The sequence below is a fragment of the Nothoprocta perdicaria genome, unplaced genomic scaffold, assembly GCF_003342845.1.
Source record: "Nothoprocta perdicaria isolate Ctin4 unplaced genomic scaffold, notPer1 scaffold_39, whole genome shotgun sequence".
In the NCBI taxonomy this organism is placed as follows: Eukaryota; Metazoa; Chordata; class Aves; order Tinamiformes; family Tinamidae; genus Nothoprocta; species Nothoprocta perdicaria.
In genome coordinates this window covers 244109-270240 of record NW_020455632.1, presented here as the reverse complement: position 1 = coordinate 270240, position 26132 = coordinate 244109, and the positions used below count along the sequence as shown (strand labels likewise).

Genomic DNA, 26132 nt, shown 5'->3' with positions numbered 1-26132 from the left:
CCAATCATTAAAATAAAACAATGTAATTAAATTTAGAGGTACACAATATAATCAGCAAGTTTATGGCATAAATATATACATATTGAGACCTTCAGAGCATCAAGAGTCGCAAAATATTTATTTGGAGCCATATTATTAACAAAAACCGACTTGTGTAAAACAGATCAAGAGGTAAATCTAACCAGTAAAATGACTGCTTAATTTGTTTCAGATACACAAAAGCACAGAAACTTGAGAGTTAAAGTTTACTTTTCATTTTGTGTGCTGCAATATTTTAGGCACAACAGGTTAAGAAAAGATTCTACTCTTGTTTCCATATTTCTTGCATTTTGTGATTTTAAAAGTTAATTCTATTGCAACTTCATGATTCAGTCCCAAATCCCTTTTTAATCCAATAGTGCAAGTGACAAAATGTTCTGTTAAAGTATTTTGACTAGATCATTTGTTCTTATTACAATGCATAGGTGTTTCATCTGCTTCATTGCATTAATGAATTCCTATCTCATTACTCAACTTTTAAACAGCATATTATTAATATTCTCACTGCAGACAGGCACAACAGCATAACCCTGGGTAAGACTGCCAAAATTAAAAAATATACAAATATCATAAATTCCCTTTTACGTGTAGGGGAAAAGTAGTGACTGAATTACTACATGGCTACTCCATCCCTCCCAGTAGACTATGTTACAGATTACTCGTAAAGATAGATCACGCTATTTATAGTATAGATTTCTTTAAAAATTAAGCTACAGGTATTCAATAAAAATCTATTAAGAATTCCCTCTGCTTTTTATACAGACTCAGTAGTATTTTCAAGCAAACCAAAAAAATAAAGGTCTGCAAATTCCAGCACAGTAAGAAATAAGGCCTCTTTTATATTGGCAAAAAAATTACACCATTATTCTGTTTTATCTCTCTGAATAAAAGACTATATTCCTTTTTACTATATATTTTAAGACTGTAGAACACCAGCATCCATTATTATGAAATAAGAAAATCAGTTCTACTTGTGTTCAGCTTTGAATTCCTGGAGAGTTAATAACATTGAGTCCAACACTTTCTCATGTAGACATCACTGCTTTCTTCAATTTTTCTATTTCAACCTGAAAAGGGGATATTAAGAAAAAACATCAGTATTTAGGTAGCAATAACCTAAAGTTTTCAAAGCTTTTGCCAAAGTTATAAGCTTCAAAAACCTCAACATTTACAGCTGATGTTACTATATTGCTCTATATTACTGTTTAATTACTTAATGTGCTTTGCACAATGATATATGATCTCTGGCAGGCTTCTTATAGTAGACTTCATAGAAAATATTGTGCCATGCTTATTTTGATCTCTTCAGATGGATATAGAAGATACATACTTGCAGATGTATATAGAATTTATATACACAAATATATATTTATACATATATTATACACACACATTTTTATATATTTTTATATATAAACACACACTAGTATTACCTCCAGATTACTTCGCATCACTCTCTCTTCTTCCAAATCCTTCTTTAGTTTTTCCAGTTCTTTCCTAATAATTGATAAAACAAAAAAACAGATATAAGAAAAAAAATGATTTCGTTACTGACCTCTAAAAGAACAGATTCTGTTCAAATTTTCATAAAGCAAAGGTTTGAAGCTTAGAAATAATCCTTCATATATAACTATATGAATTTCTCCAATAATTCTTTCTCCAGTGCTTTTGACTCAAATTTCCACCAACTCTGAACACCTCTTACTGATCACTATGGAGCAATCTCTAACTTTTGATTGAAAATACTAAGCAAGCTTATTAAGAAGCATTTTTACAGGTATTATTTTACAGGTATTAGTTTAAGAAAGGAGATTAAACTGAAATGACTTGGAATTTTCTGCATGTTCAAACCTGGAGCCAGTATTTGGATAATTTAACTATTCTATAAAAAATGCTTTAAAAAAAATCTGTAAAATCACCTTTATTTTACAGATCTGTATTTTGAATTATAAGACATATTGGTGTAATTACAAGCTATATTACAATTTAACTCTTTTGGATAGGCCAAAAGCAAGCATCACCGTAAGGGCTTCACAAAACAGTATTCCAGCATTTTCCTAGAATATGCTTTATTCCATAAGTGGGTCTAGGTAAGAAGTGATTTATTTTTCCTTACAGCATTAAGTGGTTACCCAAAATTTCTTGCAAGCTGAAACACTTGAAAGAGCACAAGGTAGGAAGGAAAAAAACGTGTACAAATTTAAACAGTACTTTGGCATCAAATCAGCTCATATTTAGGACACCTCCATCTACAGAAAGAAGCACTGAATTAATATATTAATACTGRATAGCTTTACTTTTAAAAAGAAATTTGGAATTAAACATTTAGAAACTGTTAATAAGTATTTGTTTGCAGATTGAGAAGGAAAACATTTACCCATGTTCTCTTCTCAGTATGTCCACTAAACTCATCAATTCATTCATCTGAGTCCTGAGCTCTTCCAGAGAAGCTTTTTCATCATCTGTTTCTCCTTTAAATTTAATTTCTGCAGGAGAAAAGTTCAGTATAACAGAATTTGGTCTTTGAGATGAAGATGGAAGTGGTGAAGTCAATGTAGATGGCTGGAAAACAAACAAACAAAAAAAACAGTAAAAAGAAAAAAAATTAAATCTTCACAGATCGACCACAGTGGACAAGTTGCACTGATACACAATCACCTTACACACTTATTTTAGCTATCAGCTTTTAATTACAAGTACAAAAGTTTCTTTAAACTTCTTTTTAAGTTAAAATACACAAAAGGTAACAAAAAGGAGTATGTAGTTCAAATGAGGACTACTGTATACAAAATAGTTATATTCTGTACAGGAAAAAAACTGCTTGCAATGCATTTCCACACATTCTTAAAAGCTGTGATTTAGGGGAGGGGGCTTAATTTACCTCAGGCAATCTTTTTCACACTCTTTTGATCTCCTCACATGTTCTATAACATAGAAAGACTAAAGGACATGTAGATACAAAGCTTATGTGGAAACAGCAACAGTTTCATGCCACAACACCAGAATTCTTATTTATACTAACTGATACGGGGCACTTGTATTTGAATATGATCATTTGCGCTTAGATTGCTGCAGTCAATCCATACTATAAAAGCAAACAAAAGGAAGAAAATAATTAGATGCCTGGTATGTCTCCTCTGGTTTCATACCTTTTTCGTTTCAAATGGCTTTGGTTTGGCACTTTCTTCTTCTTCTTTCTGCACCTTCAAATTTTTTTCTGGACTTGCATTTTGACTTGGCTGCTACATAAGACATTYACACATAATGAAAGTATTTTCACAAGAGGGAAAACAAAACAAAACAAAAAAAGTTGCTCCTAAGGTGTGCTTAAAAAAAAACCCAAAACTTAAAATCTCAGATTAATGAGACTTCCTTCCCTTCCACTTAAAATCTAAATTAGTCTACAATATTCATTCAACAATTTAAATCACACAAAGGAATTCTGGAGAGCATTAGTAAGCATTTCGGCATTATTTAACCAAATGACTCCTTGATGCTGTTGGAAGCTGCAGGTTCTTTCAAGTTAATGAGAAATAATAAGACACTAATTAGATTTCAAGGATTTTATACTACTTCATTCTCATTAGCTGATGATCTCATGTATTAGAAACATAAGTGAATTTGACAGCGGCAACATGAAGYGACAACTTTATTAGGGGTAAAGACTATATATGAGAATAGGATATACATCAGTATATGTRTATATATATATATATTTTAATATTTCATCATCGGTGCTTCTGGGAGAGCTGAGGATTCACCACAGTAAAACCTCRCAGAACAGAAAGCAGATTTCTTCAGCCGATGTACAACTGCCCTCATTATTTTACATATATTCCTTTGGTTTGTCATTTCAAAAACTCCCATAGACAAGATCTATAGAAAACTAGCCCCTTTAGAATTTCAACACTACACTCCCAGGAAAATAGTTCAAAAGACCTCTCAGTGCAACCTTCTTTCTAAGGAAGTTCATTCTTAGTTTACCTCTGGAAAAATACTCACAGAATTACTGCCATTGAAACGTGTAGGCAGCCTCCTGCCAGGCATCTTGGGTCTGCTTGCAGTGGGGTGTGAGAGATTATCTGAGGTAGTTATCAAGTCATCAAAGCTTAACAGATCTAGAAAAAGATCAAACATGGATCACCATCCAGATCATAAGTTTTTGATGTGTTATTTCTTTTTATTTTCTTATGGGAAAATAAAGAATTTATCTGAATTCTTATTGTTTCAAAGAATTTTAGAACATGTAACATGAATAACTAGATGATTTCAGCATATGTGCAAAAACATTTTCCCTCTGGAAGGACCAAGTGTGCATTCAGTGAGCATTTAAATTCACGCTCTCAACAGTGAAGTACTGCAGTAAGATGGCAGTATAAAAGACACTTAACAAGTATTTGGAGAAAAAGAAAATAGGTATGACTGCTCTCCAGGACAATCAAAACCAATTTTGAGACATGCTGTTTTCAATCACTTACAAATTCAAGAATATAAGCAACAGAACAAATTGTACATCCACAGATTCATGCAAGGTAACTTAACAAGTGCAAATGGTTCTGTGCAGTGTTGTCTTTTCAGGTGCAGTACTTTGTCTATAGAAAATGCAGCTCTCCATTCAGTCTATAATTATTTCAGAACTTCATTCTCATACTTTATTAAGACCTACTGATTTTTTTAAAAATTGTTTCCTTATGATCTTAACTCTAAGAAAAAAAAGTCTCTCCTGAATGAAAAAAGTAAAATAAAATAAATAAATAAATAAATAATGTCTTGCTTTATCCCCAACCCATTTCTCCCTTACAGGAGGAGATTTCTCCAATAGGAATTCATTACATCCTATAGGAAGAAGCAAACGTATGGGAAAAAAAAAGAAACAACTATCAATAGGTAAAACAGAACTTTCGTATCTAACCAAAAACATAACACGAGTGGTTTACCTCCTTAATAACTGTAAGTAAATACTTACCTAGCTGAAAAAAAATACAAGAGCTGTGGTGTTTTTTTTTTTTTTTTTTTAATTTTAGTATTTACATAGGACTACAGAATATTAGAATGGATTTGCAACATTGAAATTTGTCTGACATTCCTGAGATTACGCTCATTTAATTAAAGCATAATTACGACATTTATATAGACATCAGAAGTAACATTCAAATTTTTTTTTTTTTTTTGGAGGGGGTGGGTTATAACCTCTGAGTGTCACGTAAGCATTAAGATTTATGAAGCTGAAAGTTTAACACTTCTTTCTCTATTTCCTTATTATTCTCAAACCAACAGCAAGAGGTTAGATAAGAAAACACAACTATGAAAACACTGGTCATACTATTTGCACAAATACAATATTTGGATCACTTGAAACTCCTCTGCTAAACCCAGGTTTTATTCATGCATTGTCAAAGTCATTTTATGCCTGCAAGAACTAAGTTTCCACTAGATGTTTTGACCAATGTTAGTGTCTTTACTTCTTGGCATTACTATCCTTTTAGTCCTTAAAATACTGACAATTTTTAAGCATTCCTGGACCTGTTTCCTTCATTATTGATTGTTATGTTGAACTACAAGTATTAACATCACTGTTACTTATCAGTTTTGCTGCTTTTCAATTTCACTACATTATATAAAGACAGCCCTTCATAAACATGTAATCTTATCTGCAATTTAAAAAAAAAGCAGGGAAGAAAAACAAAAGCAGGAAGAAACAGAAGAATGATGTATRGGAGGGGGCTGATGGAAGATAGGATGAGGGAGAAAAGATGACTATGGAAATATTTCTGTCGTAGTCTGTGCCAATAAAGTATTTAACCTCTTGGGAGTTACACAACAATGATCAAGTGAATCAATTTTCATATTTTCTTGTGTTCTTCATTCTAAGCTCTCCATTCTGGCATTAATTCAGGACAAAAGGTAACAAAATCCATCCCAAAAGGTTATTAAACAATCCTCATTGTGTCATTCTGCAGGAATGACAACCTATTTAGCAGTAAATTTAAATAAGAATCAGAAATTCAGTAACTATTGTTATTGCAACGCCAGCCCTGTCTCTAGAAGCAGTAACTACATCAATGATGGACATTCTAATAATGTCTGTATACAGGGTGTTTATTTATTTTTTTTTTTTAAATCAACATTCCACAAGGCTGGAGGACGTGGATGTCATTCAAGACAGTAACTACCAATGATTAAAAGCAGATGATACTAAAGATGCTCTTTTCTTCCCCTCTTGGAAGCATTTATCATACTGGAAATGTGGAAATCATGTGGACAAATTGCCCCACTTAAGTTAATTGCTAAGCACAAAACATTGCCAGCTTTTTGCAGACAGGGAATTCTGACTCAATTTGGACTTCTCTTTTTATCTTTGCCCCTTGTTGCCTTGGTATAGAAGGCAGTAATATATCACAGGGTCTATTTTGTTTGCCTTATTTTTTAATTTTTACAGCCTTCTTACCTGCAGAAAACTTAGCCTCAATGAAAACAGGGACAGTGAATCAGGGACAGCAGGTTCCTGATGAAAACTATTGCAATTTCACAATTTGTATCCATTCAATCAATAAAATGATGCACCAATTAACTCTTACAAATGGTCTGCAAGAAACCCTAACAGATGGAAACCTCTTCACAGTGAAAAAAAAAAAAAAAGAGCAATTTTATCCATCTGCAGATAACCAGAGTCCAAAAATAACTAAAATAATTAACTAACTAAATAAGGCTGAATCTTTTGCTAACCCTAAGCGGTTACTATGGAAGGACTGCTAGAAACATCTGCTTTATAACCTTARCTAGATTTACACATTACCACTGTCAGGAGATTTAAGAGATATATATTTAGGTAAGAGGTTTGTTAGTAAACTTGTGAATATTTCAGTATATTCACATCAGTTTGTCTAAAAACAATCTGAATAAAAATAAGAGGAATAGAGGTCTCATTGAAAAAATGACAACTCCAATGCATCATATGCTGCTGAGGGTTAAAAATTCAGGAGTCCCTTCTCCTATGAAATCCTTTCTCACCTTGCTGAGATTACAACCCACAGAGGTTAGACCTAAGCTTAGGAACRCTTAAATTTAAGCCTGGCAAAAATAAGAATTAAGTGAGACTCTAATATAACTCTTACAAATAGTGTTTTTCACGACTCTGAATGTTTGATGGCCATAAGGAAGAGAACTCAGCGCAAAAGACTTTGGAGTTACGTAATTGTCGTGTACAGAAAGATAAAGCCACTCAAATACACTATTAATACTGAACATAAAATCTACACTTAGCTTATCAATATGCAGTTTGTAATAAAGCTTTTAGTTTCTTTTTTTTTTTTTTTTTTTTGCTTCTACAAGCTCCTCATTGAAGAGTTACTTAAATTCTTGTTTAACAGCTATGAAAAACATGCATGCAAACAAATATACAAAAAGAAGCATTTTAAATTGAAACTCAAAAATTTTAGTATTTATAACTGCAACTGAAAATTACATTTATGATGTTAAGAAGAGGCTATGTGCATRGCATAAAGCATTTGGATTTCCTTATAGATTGTTATCTTACCAAAATGGAGAAGGGTAGGGTAATTTCCTGACACGTAAGAAGGGAAACATGGCAAACAGGATAGGAAACAAAATCTGGAAAGAAAAGTCAAGGAGAGGAATGTCTAGAAAAAGATACTGAACAAAAAAATTATTTCACAAAGCAGGAAAAAGAAACATTTGTAGAAGAAACAGAATTGCTTTACATGTTCAGCACACTAGTATTACAGCTTCAGGTCTGTTATAGCACTTCAATTCTAAGCAAACAAACATTCCAGTTTTTCCAAGTAAGGCTTCAACAGGAGGAATTTCAACATGTTCAGTGATTCCGAATGCTTTTGAGTTATCTGTCCTTAGCTGATGACTGGGATAGCTTTGTTTCATTTTCAACAGGTACAGAATATTTACAGCTGCTCCTTAAAGAAAATTCAAGTGGCTGAACCTCTAACACACACATTCAAGCTTWAAGATTATTCTTATAGGTCTCTTATGCTATAGAGAATTAGAGTTGCATTAAATAAGCATTTTTTAATCTGCTGATCTGCAAGTACTTCCTAGCTAGAATATTGGTCTGCAGGGAGCTTCAAACTCAGAGAGGCATCTCTGAGCTCTGGCTGTTTCTATCCTCACTCTCAGTAAGTTCTGCACATTAGGTTGACAGGCTCAGTGTAAAACCTTATTCACACTATTTTATTCCAGAGAGGCAATTAAATAGTTCTGATCTAAACTTGRTCAATTATTAAAAATGTAATTACATAGACAAGGTTGTAAATCACCGACAGTACCGTCGGTTACTGAATGTTTGGTTTCTTTTTTTATTCCCCCCCAACCTGAGTATTAAAAGCTTGAATTCCTCTTTCAACCTGTAGAATCATCTGTCAGTGAACAGGAATGAATAAATGTTAACTTGGAGCAGGGGGGAAGAGGGAGGGAAGGAGAAATGGCTTTTATACATGAATATTTAATAGCTAGTACATTGCCACTCTCTTATTAAAGATGTAAAAATAACTGCACCTGAAGAAAAAGACATTTTCATGAGGAGATTTTTTTTCAGATGATAAATGATACTAGGCAATACATCTAGCATAATCCTAGAGCACATCTGAGTAATAGCACAAAGTTTGCATTTTAAGGCTACCTTGTGCATCAATCTTTGATCTCTCTGCTTACTCCGGCCTGAAAGTGTTTCTTCTGAACAATCACTCAAGTGACTATTTAAGCAATAGAGACAACTGAACTGCCAATTCAAAATCTTGAGAAGAAAAAGGCATACAAAAGCACCTGCACAAGTTTTAATAAATACTGAGCTTTATTTATTATTTATTTATTATTACTTTTTTTTATTATTTTAATAAATCTGAGCTAACCTTTTCCCACATTTCAGCTTAAAATGCAAATTTAATATGAAAATCAGAAGTATGCTTCCCATTCATAAATTGCTTCAGATTTTTAATGTATCATTTTTGTTTCACATACTAACTTGATTAGACTTTAGTAACATACGTTCTACAACATGGAAACCCTCTCTTTGTAACTGGGGGAAAAAAAGTTGTTACAATTTCAAAATGCTATTTCTCAAATAAATAATAAAGTGATAATAATAAAGCAATCAATTAAATTATTAAAAATAATTAAATAATGATTAAATGTTAATAAACAAAATGCTAATTCTTGAACAATCTTTGAGTAAAAAAGTAAAGCCAGTTGCTTCCTCCCTGTAAAGTGCAAAATTTAAACATCCCATACAACACATTGGCCAAGTTTCCAAGTATGATACAGTCACAGCTACAAGCTTAACTGTAGAATGCTCTAGTTATTGACATTGCTAAAAATATAAGAGTTAGCCAGAAATGCCAAGAGTATCTGAAACGTAAAGGCAGAAGAACAAACAGTCCCAGTCAGCAATAAAACGTATCATAAAAACACAAGATGAAAATAAAAGTCATGCCTTCAAATTAGAAGAACAAACCATTAAATGCTCTTCTTCTCCCATCTGTTTATACCACATTTCATCAAATATTTCTAAAGAGCCCAGACATCTGCACCTTGTTTTCTGACTCCTAGCAGGAACTACCTACAGCAGTTCTAAGATACAGGTTTTATCCTGAACTAACATAATTACATCCTAATATTTTGAGCAAATTGATTAAAGAACTTTTTTTAACCCTGTAAAACCCTGTAAAATACTGCAATTCAAATAGAAAGACCCAGCAGAAACTTTTAATTCTTTTCTTACCTGATTCTTTAGAGCTCTTCACCACAAGTGAATCTACCTCTACTGATTTTGGTCTAAGTGGTAATTGTTCAGAGTCCGACTTTGGTTTTGCAACTGGCTCAATTTCAGATTTCGGTCGAAGAGAAACAACCTCTCCATTAGATCTACAGTAACAAAAGCAACAYAAAACGTACCTAGTCAGGAGATAAGAGTTTCAGCTGCAATTCTCCCTCTTGCTTTTAATTTTTTAGCATACTGCAGTTGTATTTTCAGAMGCTTGAAATTGTTTTAAAAGAGGAATTTAGTCCTATAAAAAAASAGTTCCTCTGTCACGACTCAGAGTGCTTAAATACATAAAACTCCCATGAAATTTCCTCCAAAGCTCTTAATGCTTTGACAACCACACGTAGTTTGGTACTTATAAGCGTCAAATTACACTTCAATGAAACAGAAAACAACCGAATATGAATAGCACCTTCAATAATACCTCTTGAAATATTCAAATACTTGTACTCCTTGACATCCAAATCGATTTCTTGTAAAGAAAAAAGCTACCCAGAACAAGTTATTTTCTTCTGCAAGTATATAATATGCATAAGCTGTTATTCTACATACAGCTCTCAGCCTGTTTTTAGTCCTGCTCTTCTCTRTTTTTCATGTTGGCTCACATTAGCCAAGGACCAAAAAATGAACAGATGACCTTTTCCTTTACAGCTCTTGCCATCATCTATGCCACAGCATAAAAACAAAGCACRTAAATGGAACAGCTGACAGCTGCAACATATTCCTTTCATTAACTCATTGTCTTCCAAGTTATTAACTTGTAAATTTAATTTCAAAAGAAAAACAACAAAAAAACACAAACTTTAGATGTCCAAATATTTAAACACATTTCAATATCTATTAATAATTGAAAGTTTAAGGATCGCAATGTGCTATGCACCTACTGCCCTTTATTTGTAATTATCATCCCAAATTTGCAAGGGGTGGAAAGGGGGATGCTCTTAAGCTTAAGACTGGAGCTTAAAGACTGAAAATTCTCTACTTTGGAGACCACAAAGCATCAAGTGATAWAATGAGATTACATATTGGCAAATTGAAACGGAGGTAAAATGACAAGTTATCCTCAGATGCTCTTCAGTCAAGCAATGAATAACTGAAGGGTTGGGCTGGGTGCTCTTTAGCTCTGCCAGCATCATCCTTTTCTGGCTGGCTGCTGAATTCAGCCCTGATTCTTTGTATTATCTGCTCTCCACTGTCCTCCTGTGCACTGTTTTCTCCCTTTAGTTTGCTCTTCCTTTTGAAGAGGTAGAGAAAAAAAAAAAAAAAGCAAAAAAAGAACCTCAAAGGACATTTGCAGCTATTCCCTATCTTCCTAAGTATTTAAGATGCAGGCTCTTTGAGGCAGCTTTCTTTTCAACTTTCTTCTCTTTTATTGTACAAGGCCAATTTCATCGTGATCTCACTTTCTGATGATTTTTTCAAAGCAACCAACCTCCCCATAGGGACACAGTTACTTGTGGGCAGTATATCTACATTCACAACTAAGGCGATGACAAATACTTGAACCTAGGATGGAGGCAAAAGGTCTGTGAAAGAAGAATTTCTATTGATAAAAAATTAATTTTCTCTTGGTGAAACACTGTAAATATTTTTTTTCAAACTCATGAGGAATAGGAAGGTTTTTTTTAAAAAAAAGGAAAGAAAGGAAGTAAAAAAGAACTAAAATTTGTTATGACTGTCCCTATTTAGTCAGATATTGGTCTACAGATATTCAAGATAGGTAAGAGAACCATAGTCATTCTCTAATTGTTTTTTAATTCCCCCCCAAAAAAGAAAAAACTACCTATTCTGAGTATTTCTAAGCACAGGTACTCTGTCCACTCTCCCTTTTCACCTAGTTTGTGGAGCCTGAGTGCTGAAACACTGCACTGACTCAATGCTAGAGCACAGCAGCTACAGTCAGGTGCAAGATGAAAAATTTAGCTTTCAACAACCACCTGTCAAGAACATTCCAATACATAAATATAAACATCAGTAGGAAAAAAAAAAATAAACTCGCTTTAGAGCTTACAGGTAGGTGAATGGAAAGATACTGGTTCAAAAAAATCTTCAGAGAGGAAATAGTTCTAAACCTTGGCCCATTTTATCATCTCATTCAAGAAAGATGATAGAATAGCAAACCAAGAAAAATATATTTACTAGACATGATTAAAWATATACTGACTTAGGTGCAGATGATGGCAACGCAGGTTTCTCTGGTCGTTTTGGGTGCAGAAGCCCTGCTCTCAGTAAGTTATTAGTCTTGCTTGGAGGAAYAGGCTTCTTGGGCGGTACTTGAGGAGCAACTGGCTTAGAAGGCTTCTGGTCCAAAAYTCCCTTTTCATCTAGCAAAACAAAACACCAAAACATTTTTTRAGAGACATGTGTGTGGCACTTACAATACTAGTCATTTATAARACAAATGCTGTCACAAATCCTTTCTTTGAAGATCAAAGTGATAAATAGCTACGCAACTGTCTTAAGTGACACACTGTCAAAATACACAAAACATCTGAAATAAAGAGTTATATGAATGAAACATGACATGAAACAGGAGAAAAACTCCGGATTCCAATTATCACACTGCAAATGACAGCTAACAAACCAAACTGCTTTGCCTTCTTTAATGGATTCATCACATGTCCTCTTTGTATTTTTAAACATTATTCTTCCAGACACAAAATAAACAGCAGAACAGATCCTCAGAAAAGACATCTGTGTATTAGATTAATATTATTTGAGATAAAGACTATCTTTCTATAAATTCAAGTATATAAAAGCATATATATATAATTTATTATTATTAATTAAAATTATATTATGATTAGTATATCATAATATATAAAGAAACTAATAATTTATTAACATTTTAATTTTACACAGCAAAAGTTCAACTTTCACTGTCCAAAAATTGTGTCAGCTATTTGAATGTTCTCAAGAGGAGCTGGCAGAATAAAATGGTATACAGTACTCAAAAATTCAGGCCATATCACAAGTGCAAGCTGAATAATCTTTAACCCACACTTCCTAATCACAGGCTTCAAGGTAGCCTGAATGTATGTATATTTTTCCTTTTCCAGGATGGGAYTATCCTTCTCCATTTGTACTGAATGAATAGTTGGAGAATAGTTGGGGATATAAACACAGAAATTAAATTTGCTCTTATTCCTTTTCAGCTTTTCTTAGCATTGAATTTTAAAAACGAAATTGTAGTGACATAGTAGTARTAGCAGTGACAATATGAAACTTGGCCACTTGGTGGTGCTGGCTGACAAAAAGCCCCTTCGTATTCCACACAAAGCACCTCATTAATGAGGCACACATTGCCTACATTTATTGCTTTTATATTCAWCATTTCAAATTTTCATTAGCCAAAGGTAGCTAGTATTTGCTGTTCTGAAAAAAATATGAAACAAAATACTATGCCTGCTTTTTAAAGGGAATAGAAAATAGCTTCTGAGAAAAAAAAAAAATACAAAGTAAAGGTATTTCTAAATTATTATAATCTGGCAGTTTTCCCTTGAGCTATTTCTGCTCAAGAACTGAATATAAAATTGGGCCACAATCAAACAGAGGAAGTTAATAGTGAAGCTCAAGATTCATCATGAATACACAAAGCAGATGACTCTGTTTTACAAAGTAGGAAACTTTTTTTTTTTTCATTTTACCATACAGAGAAAGAAATAATGGTTGTATAAAYGAACAGTTTTTGAGAGAAATGATTCAGGTTAGTGTTTTTATCAAACTATGCTACTAGATGATGTTAAGTATCCTTCACTTTAAACATAGGAATAATTATGAACGCATAGCTTTTAAAAAACCTCAGTCATTTTCCTCTTACAATTAAAAGGCAGACTATGTAGACTTTAAATATGCATAAAAGACTACATTGTTTGACAGCTTGCAATTAGAGCTGCTCAGTTAACAATTTTAGTAAGACTAATTGAAATATAATTTCATATTTCGTGATGCCAATCATCAACACAGTTATTTTTCAATAGAGTATCAAGCTGCACTGATAAATTGGAGTTTGTTTTTAGCAACACACGACTTAATTATTTTTTAAGGTCAGAAAGGATCATGTACAATTATAAAACTTGACTTTGAAGAGAACAAWRWMGTRMWKWWWMWKYACKWYWTTATGTACAATGGAAAAGCACKGGCCTTTATCTTAATTTTTAAGCATTGCYAAGCTGCTGAATTTTTTTAATTTCAAATGCTTGAATGCTTCAAATGCTAGCAGTGCTTTAATTTTTTAAGTATTGCTAAGCTGCTGAAATTTAKGGGCTGCTCCTCTGTTTTGCATGTTTTTCCATGGACAACTGCACTCTCATATGGAAAGATAACTTTACAATAGAAAGAGTCATGTTTAAAATTAATCTTTTCTCAGGATTTTAAACAYACTAGTGAGCAAAATTTCTAACATCATAATGCTAAGCTCCATTCAAATACAAAGAGATTGCACCAAATGATAAAAATCATTCAGCTGAGAAGCAGCAGAAAGATAGATAATTCTAACTTCATATGAAACACTCAAGAAAGCGTTTGGTTTAAATTGTAGGCTATAAAAACTGTTTAAAGAAACCGAGAAGCACATGGAGCAAGCCYACGTACCAACTGCTTCTTAGCAAAGCTCAGCTCCTACATTTCACTATTTACATAATAATATAATAGATATTTTGTTAAGATACAACAATTTAAATTTTTCTTCTTTTAAGATTTTCAGSAAATGCAAGCTTCTGACTTTAACAAAATGGAAGAAATTTAACAGATTAAATTGATAATTTTTTCAAAGAGAGCAAAGAAGTATTTTARAAATATGCTCGGGTCATGAAAGTTTTTTTCCTCTGTTGCTTCCTTAATAAAGTTATTTGAGAATAGGTTAGCAAACATCTACAAATTCCGTTSAACTGGAAAAATGGAATATAACAAGAATTAACAGGACAAGAAGCCTTCATTTCTAAGTACTGTTGACCATAATATTTGTCTAAGGGATTTCATTTACTTATTTCAAAAATAATTTCAGTCAGAGACTAATTCTGACTGAAGTATTCAGAAGCAAATATTTCATTTTTCATACTTGTTRTTCAAAATTGCACAGTCACTGACACAGATGTAAATAAACTAAATCACATTTAATTGTGTGTTACAATAAGCTTTTTTCAGGATGTAATGCAATAATAAAAAAATATACATTTAACATAGGTGCTTCTTCCTCTAATCACTTTTAACACACTTCCATAATTTYACAGAAGTGACAAACTGATTAGATGGTATTAAAAGAATCTCTATGATATCTTTCAAACAGGAATATGCAGTAGCATAGAGGATTCCAGCCAAGAACTGCAATTCAGTTTAAAATAACACAGCCTGAAATTCRCTATAACTAAAACTGGTCTCACCTTTTTCTTCAGGCCTCAAAGAAATGAATTTCTTCTCTCCAATTGGCAATTCAGGCTTTGGAGCTGAATAAAAAACAAACCATAGACATTTCTTAAACAGCTTTAATTATCTTAGTCACTACCTAAAAATAGCAAACACTAATTTGTGTTTATATTTTTTCACTTCCAAGGAGTGCAACACTATGTATAAACACTCATTTAAGGTCGGGAAACTGCAGGTCTGTATTTAAAGGATTACAAAGGAGTTTCCAATCTAATTTGGAAAAACATATAACAGAAGTAAAAATACCTAAAGCATAAAAAGTAACTTGAAACAGTGATTAAGCACAGCTGCACTACTAGGAAATTCACAGCTTTTATTTTAAGTCATGAACTGTTTCTGAAATCCATAGTTTCCTCGTACACTTACTAGTATGAGTATCTTACATACCTGGACCTTTAACCGGAGGTGGAGGTTTCTTTGGCTTCTGGAAGAAAAATAAAAATTATGTTCTCGGTATAASGCAGACTTGCTTGCTTTTTACTTTATATCTTGCAATGTTTAACTTGTTTACTGGTTGGTAACAAAGTATTTTTCCAAGGATGCAATCAATTTACAGACTGGAAACAAAGAACTAAAGTAATTCACCTGATATCTCCCAGACAGTCAGCTGTAAACACAGGGACATGACACAAATTTCTTCAAATCTCATACCAGTGCTTAAGTAAAATGCATAAGCAGTAGAGGTATGGAAAACTAAAAACTAAGAATGTCTTTTCTAGTCCAACTAAAACACTCTAAATTTAAAAGAGTAATCAGATCAAATCTGCATCTTTGCTGAACAGAGGGTGAAGACTGAAGACTACAAGAATTGTTTCTATTTATGAAGTTCCAAATCACAATGTTGTAAGACAAAATAAATAAATAAGGAAAAGAGAGGGAAAAAAAAAAAAAAGGGTGGTGAAGGCAGTGTTTGAAACCTACTGTGCAACSGTATGAAAATTGTTCCAAGTTTTTTTTATCAGCCTAAGTTGAGAAAGATGCACAAGTTGCTTGGGTCATTAAGAAATTTCAGATGACCAAGCCACAATTTGTACATCAGAATTAGTCTTGGCAGAACAGGCAGGCATCACTCTCCTTGAACTAGTGAAACGCTTTGACTCTGCTGCCTCTGTGGAAGGGCTCCTGGATCCAGTTAATGAAAACACATTAGTAGAACTGTTTGGTTGTACTAAGGACAAGAGTCACCAACAAGACGATCAAAGGAGTCTACTAAGCTCRCTGTGTAAACACTGCTGCAAGTTTTATGGGGCCAGTCTGAAAAACCACCTCTAAAAACTCCTGGGTAATGGGTATTTTGGAACAGTTGCTATGGATGTGGATTTTACTTTTGTGCTATTAAGGTGATTGAATAAGGTATTCTTAATGTGGAAAGGTTTTACTCTGACCAAAGTGAAAACTCTCGTTAAATTTCTTTCCCTAGCCCCAGAACGTACAAAAGCCAGTAAACATAACTAACAAAACAATCATTTCTTTCTTTTCTGGAAAAAAAGAGTCAAATTTTTAAGCAACAAACATGCTCAGCTGTTTTGACACAGTGCTGCTGCCTAAATCAAAACAATTTGTTCAACATGAGCCTTGCAGTTCATTGTGRCCAGTTTGACTTTTTTAATCTTCTTGCTACCAAGTGAAGATTAACCTGCACACACACTGCAAACTACTGGCAGGTTTTAACATGGAAAAATTCCCAGTAGTTTCACAAGAGTCATTCAACGTTTGCAATGATGGCTAATTACCGGATCAAGGATAGAAGAGACCTAATACACATCTCCTTTCAAACCAGGATGGATTTAATTCATTAATTTCAGTTAGAAATGCCATGATTTCTTTTTAATGTAGCATGAGAACTGTAAGACCTAATCAGCCCCGTTAATAGCAGCTAATCTGGAAGAGCCCATTTCAGTTAAATATTAAAGGAGAAATTTTACACAAACGTTAAGCTTCAAATCTTCTCAGACATAAATAATTGAAGATAAAATTAAAGTCAGCCAGAATCACATGAATAAGTAGCATAATGTATTGTAAATTCTTTCACTCCCTCCATTTCTATTAGTACTTTTTTGTAGTTAAAAATACACAGAACTTACAGGGAAGTCTTTATCAGACTCTTGGATTTGAACAGCAAAATTATCTGGGAAGACTCCTTCTTTACCATTAAGTTCTCCTTTCCACCATCCTGGTTCTCCATCCTAAGACAAACAGTACAGAGCATTCAATGGTTAGTCTTTTAAAGAACAGACACAGCTGGAGAAACAAAGCCTTCRTTTTTTCCTCTCAATATAAAATATTTGTTCATACAGAATCCTGCATTTTGTAAGAAGAACGTTTTGGATACTTTAGCAAGAGAAGTAAGGGGAAAAACAGCTACCAGGCAAACCAGGTTTGGTTTCTAGCATGATTTATTAGATCCACGGTATTGAAAAAGGTGAAGAAACAACAGGATGTACCATCCTACTGGTAAAAAAAGGCAATTTAAGATGTAAGGGGAAAAAAGAAAATAGGTGGCATATATTTCTATTACATGAACTTGCTGAACAGAAGCCTTAATTTGCTCAGTCTTTTCTCTAATAAAACCACCTGCACCAAAGTACTAAGTTATTCAAGTATTTTAGAAGCACAATAGCTTTCCTCCCTGCTTTAACTACAAAGTACTATAAATATCACTCCTTCATGCAAAGGCTGAAGGAATCTCTATTTATAAGGGACTGCTTTTACTAGCAAAAATTAGTTATTTCCAGAGTTTAGCACATACCAGAGCCAATCACCATTCAGTTCTAGAAATGCTGAGGTACAAGGAGGAGAAAAAAAAAAAAAAAAACACACAATAAAATACAGTGGTATTAAAATAAACAAATAAATAAATAAAAATCATACCATCCATTAAGGGAGGAAGCCCTACCTACTTTTTAAAGTTTCTTTTTCTATCAGTCTTTCAATTAGATATTTCAGAGGCCAGCTCCTGAACAACTGCAGCCATAAACTGAGTACGGTGTCTCTTGCTAAACTTAATTTTGACAGGGCTAAGCTATACTAGAATGCCAGAGAAAAATCAGACAGCTCCACAAAATCATCATATGCAGAAGAAAACAAAGGAAAAAAATGAGACCTACACTTTCTCTTCCTAAGTCATTATGACTGGGGTGTAAAGTTCTTCAAGAGCAAAGGAAAAACAAATTCTAAAMAAATTTCTTTTATACAAGCTTATATTTTTATCTCTATGCTATAGACAGAAAAATATGCTTTTCTGGAAAGAGTGACAAGAAACCTGATGTCTTATTTCTCCCTAAGCCCTGCTTAGCTAACAGACTGCAGGAGCAGTGATACTCAATGCTGTATTGTTAAATATTAAATATATTTTTTTTTTCAAAAAGATACTATTTTCTGTATTTGTAGGTAATCAATCCCCTCTAGCTGAACCTGAGCAACTTTCCCRGACTGGAAATGTCTTAAGGGATACTAGGATTTCAACTGACTAGAGAAGTCAAAAAATGACCTCACGAGTCAAAAATAATCTCTATGAATGTTCATCCCAAAAGAGTCTCCTAYTCTAACATTTATGCTTCACCTCCTCATACAAAATCTGCAAAAGCTGTAAATTATTAGAGCAGCCTGAGCCTCTTACCTTGCTGATTGTTTGAATAATCTCTCCTTCTTTAAAAYTGAGTTCATCATTGGAGCCCTCATAGGCAAATATTGTCCTGCAATGCTCCTTGGCTGAAAGAAAGCAGCACAGTTACTACACTTGCATAACATGGTTATTCAAGTACATAAAAACATTCAAGAGTGGATAGTGCTCTGATTTCAGACAGAAAGGAGAATCTAGTCAGTTAAAACTGCAAAGGCCCGTCTAAACTTTCCAGTTGCCCTATATATTCCATTTTATGAGCTGCTTTAGGTAAAAAAGTGGTTTCACACTTTGCTTTTTATTGACAGTTCATAAAAAATATATATATTTTATCATCTCAAAACTGATCAAAGCCTCAGGTTTACAATTCTACTGAAATACATGGAAATGTTTAGCAGTGACATCCTTTATCAACATTTACAATTACATAAATTTCAAGCCCAAGTACCAGCTTTGCTGAAACTCTGAAGTTACTCATGGAATGAAATTCCTTGGCTAATCACCTGAAACCAGAACTTATTTGAGTAATTAATTTTGATAGTCACAGACTTCTGCAAAAGCAGGACGAATTAACTCTTTTCCATCTATTTGGTACAGCTCAATAATTAATTATTTTAAAATTGTCAAAAGAATTCTAAYTGACAAAGCTGGAAGACTTTATCTTTAAATAAATTATGTTTTTATTCTAGCCTGGCAAAGGAAAATTGGTGTAAAATGTTAAGATTCTGTARAACAGAAGTCTTAATTGCAAAGCACATTTAGCACCTTTTTAAAGCCCAGAACACTTAGATTTATCAGATAAAAATGTTGGATTTCTACAATGGATAGGTTAAGGAAGAGGAAGCAAATGAGGAGGACCGTAAGGTGTCTGCATAACATATGAGGYCTTTGACACTGGAAACATGCACTGACAAGCAGTTGCCTGAACCGCTCTTTAAAAGATAATCCAACATCTGGAATCATCATCTGGAATCACCGCCTGCAAGTCAACTTGTTAATAACTCACCTTTGCCAATTGGCAGGAAAATAAATCAAAAATAATTGATTTCAATGAAGGAGTTGTACCTTGATTAAACACACACAAAGTYTGGGTTTCTAAATAAGAGGCTGGTCGTTGCCAGCCGCTGTGTTAAATTCCAACAATATATCAAGCTTCAGATACACACACATCAGTAATGTCAGGTACAAGAAATCTATCATTTTCCTGACTTATCTAGCAGTCAAAAGTGCTTCAACACAGACTGAATCTCCTGTAGTCTGCAAAAAATTATAGAACTCTAAGCTGAGAAATGTGACAGAGAAGAATACTTCAATTCAGCTCCCAATATCACCACTCAAATAATAATAAATAAAAATCAACAGCTACACTGCAGATACTTATCAAATTAAGAGATTTTATTCATTAGCCTGGTTTCAAATCAAATCTAATACATATCTCAATTTTCTAAAAATATAAGGGCTTCCTTAGAGCATGAGAAATTTGGTCAGTGTGAACCAGACAATCCCTCGTTTATCTCCAGGCACCGCAGGCACAAAACAGCCCCACAACACACAGAAAACAGTGTCAGAAAGGGAACCTTTCATCCAGTTCTATTTTCTAGCACTTAAACCAAACACTAGATTTAAAAGACCAACACCACTAGCAGCTATTTTAATTACTTCTTGGGACTAATAACAAAGCAGTAGGAATCCTTCTAAAATAAATGAAAGGGGAGGAGGGAGAAAGAGGGATCAAATTGCTTTGGTCTCGGGTACAAGTATAACAAAATATTTGTTTGAAAAGAAAAAGAAAATTCCCAGAAATAGAAGAGACATACACCAAAAAAAGCCACACTAGTCTAAACAGTTTAGAGATATGTTAACATATTGGATACAGATTGCTTTAAACTCTCTCTCAAAACTGATGATATGCATATGTCCTAAGAATAAATTCTATATTAAATTCCATAAATTCTATATTAAAATAAACTACCAAGAAAAAAACAATAACTTATTTTGACGCGTATATGATGCTCATTAATGCTGTACATGTATAAGATGCTCATTAATACATGTATACAAATGGTGTTACATTTCTATGTGAAATAACCCACTTATAAAAAAGAAGTTTAGACATAAGATGCTGTCCACGGACCACACAACAGAAACTGATTTTGATATAGGATTGGCATTCCTGCAGCAACCTTTGAGTTGGCTTAATTAAAGTTTACAAAAAGAAATTTCTCTCCAAGTAAAATTACACAATTCAGCAGTAAAAAGAAGACTTAATRTTTTACAGTGAGCTCCTATTTTACAGGATAGTGATAGAACTGAATTACCTGGAGAAAAGACTTCAGCAAGCTATGAGCACGCAATTAATACAGCATGCAGAATAGCAACAGCACAGTACATCTTGAGAAAAGAAAGACAATTTTATAGCCTAGAGACAGAAATTGAATTAATGGATTATTCCACAGCAGCAGATTTTTAGCATCTCAGCTAAACACTAAAAGCTAAATAGAATGAAAATTGCTTTAAGTACGTCAGCATAACAAATTAATGTAAAGTAGCTGCTGCAATTAAAATTGATGACCTAGTCTCCCTTTCTTCTGGAAAAAGATGCTCACAAAAATCTTTTTGATTCAGTTTCCACAAAAAAAGCAAGCAAAAATTACCTAAGACTATTTTGCATTTGCTGAATTTCAAAACGTAAATTGCACATGTAATAAGTAYAGAGAAAAGTTTAAGATTTTAAGTGAAGAAAATTAAATCTGAYAACTCTATATTGTCAGATATGGACAACAAATTTGACAACTCTATATTCCTCTACAGATTGCTATCAGGTAAYAGATACAAATTCTGATCAGCTCACCTTTTGGTTTACTTTCTGTTTCCAATTTTGTTCCTTCTGATGAGGAGCTCTCCATTTTTGTGATACTAGAAAAATGCATTAGTTTGGTTCCAGGTGGATGATTAGATRGTGGCTATATAAATGAAAGAACAGTATTAATAAAAATTCCTTTTGAATTTTATTTCTAATTAGGATATAGGTTACACTCAGTTTTTCATTAGTTGAGACATGAATTCATCACCTCTAAGTGACACACTAAGAGATTCCCATGAAGTATTGACTTACTCATTACAGCCAGTGCAATACAAGTCAAGCCTATCGATTAAAGAAACACACAGCTTCCAAACTGCAAGTAAACCTCAGGACACTGCCAGATATATCAAGTCTTGCAATCATTTGATTATCTTAAGTAGAGTTACCCTGAGATTGCCTATTAGACCAGAATTAGTTATTCAGGATCTATGCTGAAGATAAGCATGATTAAAGTGAATTATCTTGCACGTGAATAAAGCAGGAATATTCAGCAACCATCAGCTCTGATGACGAGAAAATTGGCTTTTAATTACTCATAGAACTGCGAGAGTATTTAAAGCAGCTCTGCACTCCTAGCAACTTTTACAAAACCCAACCAAAGCAGATTAATAACAACAACTACACATTTCTTCTGTGCTGAAAAGAAAACCATGAAAATATCTCAACCAATATCATGTTTCAGAGTTAACACCCAACAAAAAGAGTAGTTCCAAGTCCCATTTCAGATCTCCTGAGCTGTCAGACAACTTCAGGCACATTATTGACCATTATAGGAGCTACAACCGTCAAATGCCATCTGTGCTTACCTTGACACCCTGACTGCACTACTGGTGTGAAAAATCCCATTGCCTCTGCTCATTTCTTAATTACAGTTATACTTCACAGATCTTCCACTGCCATAAAAAACTAGCTTAACTCTCCTTAAAAACACATCTTGCCTGTGGGCTGGTGTTGGATACCTATGATATACCATAAAGGAAGTCTGTCATTTAGGATGATCTCTGAGAACATATGCAATTTAACTCTCTCCTGAGCTCTACATAAAAGAAGTGCTGAAATAACCCACCTGCGCATTAAATAAATTTAACAGCACACGGAAGAAGTTTTCTACATTCCCCCTTCCAAAACAAGGTGCAGGAGGAAGTTTAGTCAGGCAGACAGAATATAAATAACTTGAACCTGGTTGAGATGCTGGAATTGAATAAAACCTGTCTTACCAAAACTTGCACCAGCACCTACACACATCAGCCCCTGAAATACATAAGCACTCCTCCTACTCCTGTACCAATCTCATCTCCCAGTCTCCAGAGAAGAAATCTCTCTGCTGCACAATTTCCTGAGGGCAACTTTTTCTATTACTGTCTCGAAGACAGAGAAGGCCCCATACATCTAACTAGAAGTCAAATCAAGCACAAACACTATGAATCCATCAGTTCTAGCAAAAGCTTAATGAGAAGCAACTCCGTCTTCCTGGGGGATGATCCTGGCAACATACAAAGCTAACTGGAATGTTAAATGCAAAACGTTCCTGTTTATTTTACTGGGTTTAAGTCCTGTAAAATTGTTTTCTCACTTCATTTCCTGCCCTGTTGATAAACAGTAACGGCTTCCCAGAAAGCCAACTAACACGACTGAGCATCTACATATTTTAGTGCTTACACACACTCAGTAACACGGTTTATAAGGGCTGATCAGACTTCATATTATTTCTACATATCTAGAAAGGATAACTATGCTCCCAAGTTACAGAGCTAGAAAGTAGAAAGCCCTGAAATTTCTGAGCAATCACTGTTAGGACAGGCAGGAAAGCACAAGCTAAATCCTGAGCCCCTGCTGTGAGTGTGCTCGGGATGGCTTGTGATTGTTCCCACAAGCTCCTACTTTGAGGGAAAGGCCTGGAGAGAAGAGAGGAAAACAAACTTGTCTATATTAGCTGCTCACATTGTCTTGGTATAAACTATGCATAAGTTCAAGATAAAGACACAACCATATCTATTTTGCTTCTGAGGAATAAAAGCCCTCTCAAGTCCAGATCAAAAACTACCCTCAAATTACATCCAACTATCATCACATGATCTCCCCTCTTCTCAGCTTTATGTTAGAGATTGGGAACAAAACTGTCTCGTTCCCATTCATTATTCAAAAGACACTGGCCATTAATGCATGACAGGTAATCCCAATGTTCACCAAAATGTAGGAAAAATGTATATTTATACACGTTCTAAAGGTGAAATGCAATTTTAGATCCATAAATATTGCCCGAAATCATAAGAAAACAAAAATAAAACCCTCTGAACAGGTCACAACCACACTACACATCTCTGCACTCGTAGACATCATGAGGAGAAGTGATAAGTACCTTTACCAAGTACTCTGTCATTGCAAAGTTAATAATCCCCAAAACAGCCTAAGGAAATTCTTTCCCTTTGCCAAATAAGGATAAGCGCCAAAACCTACTATATTCACTTATTGCTTATAAGTGAATATAACCCCTTGACTGGGTTATACTGCTATAACCCAGTCTTATTAATGTAGATGTGATGGAGAATTTACTGTTTCTTAACCCACATCTTTGAAATGATAAAGTTATCAGCTTGCTTTCTTTCTTCCCTTCAAAGAGATTTGAGACATCAAGACATTTGAATAGACATTTTAGAATCAACATTAAATTATTATGACAGAAGTTTGAGGTTTGGTTGGTTGGTTTTAAAAGAAAGAGAGTGCTCTTGATTTTCTTTTTAGTCACTCCATGAAGTGATTAATGTACAATTAATGAATACTGACACTTTTTTAAATGATCAATGTATATAATAWCTGCAAGATACGATGCCTCAAAATCCCACACATTTTTAATTATTAAGGAAGTCTCCAAAAAACATGAATCACTACAAACCTTCTCTTGCTTTTTCTCTTCTGCTTCATTACTGGATAACCTGGTCCTAAGTTTCACTGAGCCTTCTTTAAAGATATCTCCGAACCCAACACCTCGGATTTTCTTTGGCTGTGCTATTGATCCAGATCCAGGTTCACTTCCGTTTCCTGGAGAAGCCACAGGCGAGGTAGGACCACTGAAAACAGACTCTGAAACAAACAAACCAGTCTGAATATCTGAGAGTATTTCCTTGCTCTTACAGGAAAAGAGGACACAGCTCTGCATACTCTTCTTGTTCAATTTTTTAAGTACATTAGTGCAGTTCTTGTTACTTGCCTGTTGCTCTAATTTTAGTTCTAAATTTGGTTTTAGCAGCAGAAAGTGTGTCTTGAGGCCCTAAAGAGAAAACTTTCTCTTCCTCAAAATGAACTAACATTCATATCATATATAGTCATTTGATTTTAATCATATAAAGCAAATATTTGGGATTCGTATCTTTTTTTCCCCACATTTAAGGGGTAATAACTGTTCTTCCCCCATAAAAAAGTTCAGACAAGAACTGAATTTAGGTGTCATAAGCTGCTAAGATAACATTTAATTTTTCTATTAGTCCAATCTCTTTATAATAGGAAAAGTACTTGCAAGTGTATTCAGGCAAACTATAAGCAAATTCTCTGTGAAGTGCAAGGTCAAGACAGGTAAGTCTGAAAGTAGATTCAGAATTTTGCAAATCAAGATTCAGTTTTGCAAATCAAACTCAAAATASATACTGTAAAAGCTTTTAGCCTTACCCTAAGTTCTTCCTAGCATACAGATGTATGGGAATTGCAAGAGAGATTTAAGCAGGCCTTTTCCTGCAGCTATAAATTTAAAGGATTTTGATAATACTGTGACACWATGCAGCCTCTTAGCTTCAATTTCTCATCCTTCCTCAGCCATGTTATTCTTCCCTTCCTTTTTAGCTATCTAAAAGCAAACTYGAAATTTCATTGATGAGAAAATTCCCAAAGCTGCAGCTTTGTTTGACACCTCAATGAATGCAGCACTTCTGGTTTCTCAGGAATGAGGAGAGACCCAGCATATACTTGAGATCCTGACTGCAAAGTGCTGAGCACTGAATAAAACCCTCTGGGGGTGTGATAAGGTAGAAGTTGCTTCGTGTTCGTTACTGAYAGAAATTACAATTGCTTTGAATTACTGTTAAGTCTCTCTGATCTCTGCATTCAGGAATTAAGACTGACACATACATTTGGARGCTTATTTTACCAGATACCACTAAACTTAGTGGTCTTGAACCCCAAGAAGATAGCTACTGAACTATTTGGGACTGCTCAGATCAAATAACTATTTTAGCATTATCTAAATGGTCTTCAGAATTTACAAGAAAAAAAAAAAAATCAACTTAAAATTTTTCCCCATCCTTGTTACAAACAAGTAACACAAACCATCTTAGGGTGGTGATAAATGGGGCCGAGTCCAGTTGGAGGCCTGTGGCCAGTGGTGTCCCCCAGGGGTCAGT

The 26132-nt window shown here is 34.0% G+C and overlaps 1 protein-coding gene across 3 annotated transcripts in view; it reads right to left on the bottom strand.

Annotated features, from left to right (window-relative positions):
* Window positions 1–291: 291 nt before the first annotated feature.
* The window catches only part of CD2AP (CD2 associated protein), a 64608-nt gene continuing 38767 nt past the window's right edge, over window positions 292–26132 (bottom strand). For all 3 annotated transcript variants that reach the window (XM_026044876.1, XM_026044877.1, XM_026044878.1), the window contains 13 exons: window positions 24635–24822; window positions 21730–21841; window positions 18876–18967; window positions 17341–17442; window positions 15644–15680; window positions 15214–15276; window positions 11997–12156; window positions 9791–9933; window positions 4042–4157; window positions 3189–3281; window positions 2417–2601; window positions 1473–1536; window positions 292–1106 (listed from right to left, as the gene is read on the bottom strand). In XM_026044876.1, the coding sequence (XP_025900661.1) occupies window positions 1065–1106; window positions 1473–1536; window positions 2417–2601; window positions 3189–3281; window positions 4042–4157; window positions 9791–9933; window positions 11997–12156; window positions 15214–15276; window positions 15644–15680; window positions 17341–17442; window positions 18876–18967; window positions 21730–21841; window positions 24635–24822 (1397 nt within the window). In that variant the 3' untranslated portion in view covers window positions 292–1064. The remainder of the gene's footprint in view (window positions 1107–1472; window positions 1537–2416; window positions 2602–3188; window positions 3282–4041; window positions 4158–9790; window positions 9934–11996; window positions 12157–15213; window positions 15277–15643; window positions 15681–17340; window positions 17443–18875; window positions 18968–21729; window positions 21842–24634; window positions 24823–26132) is intronic.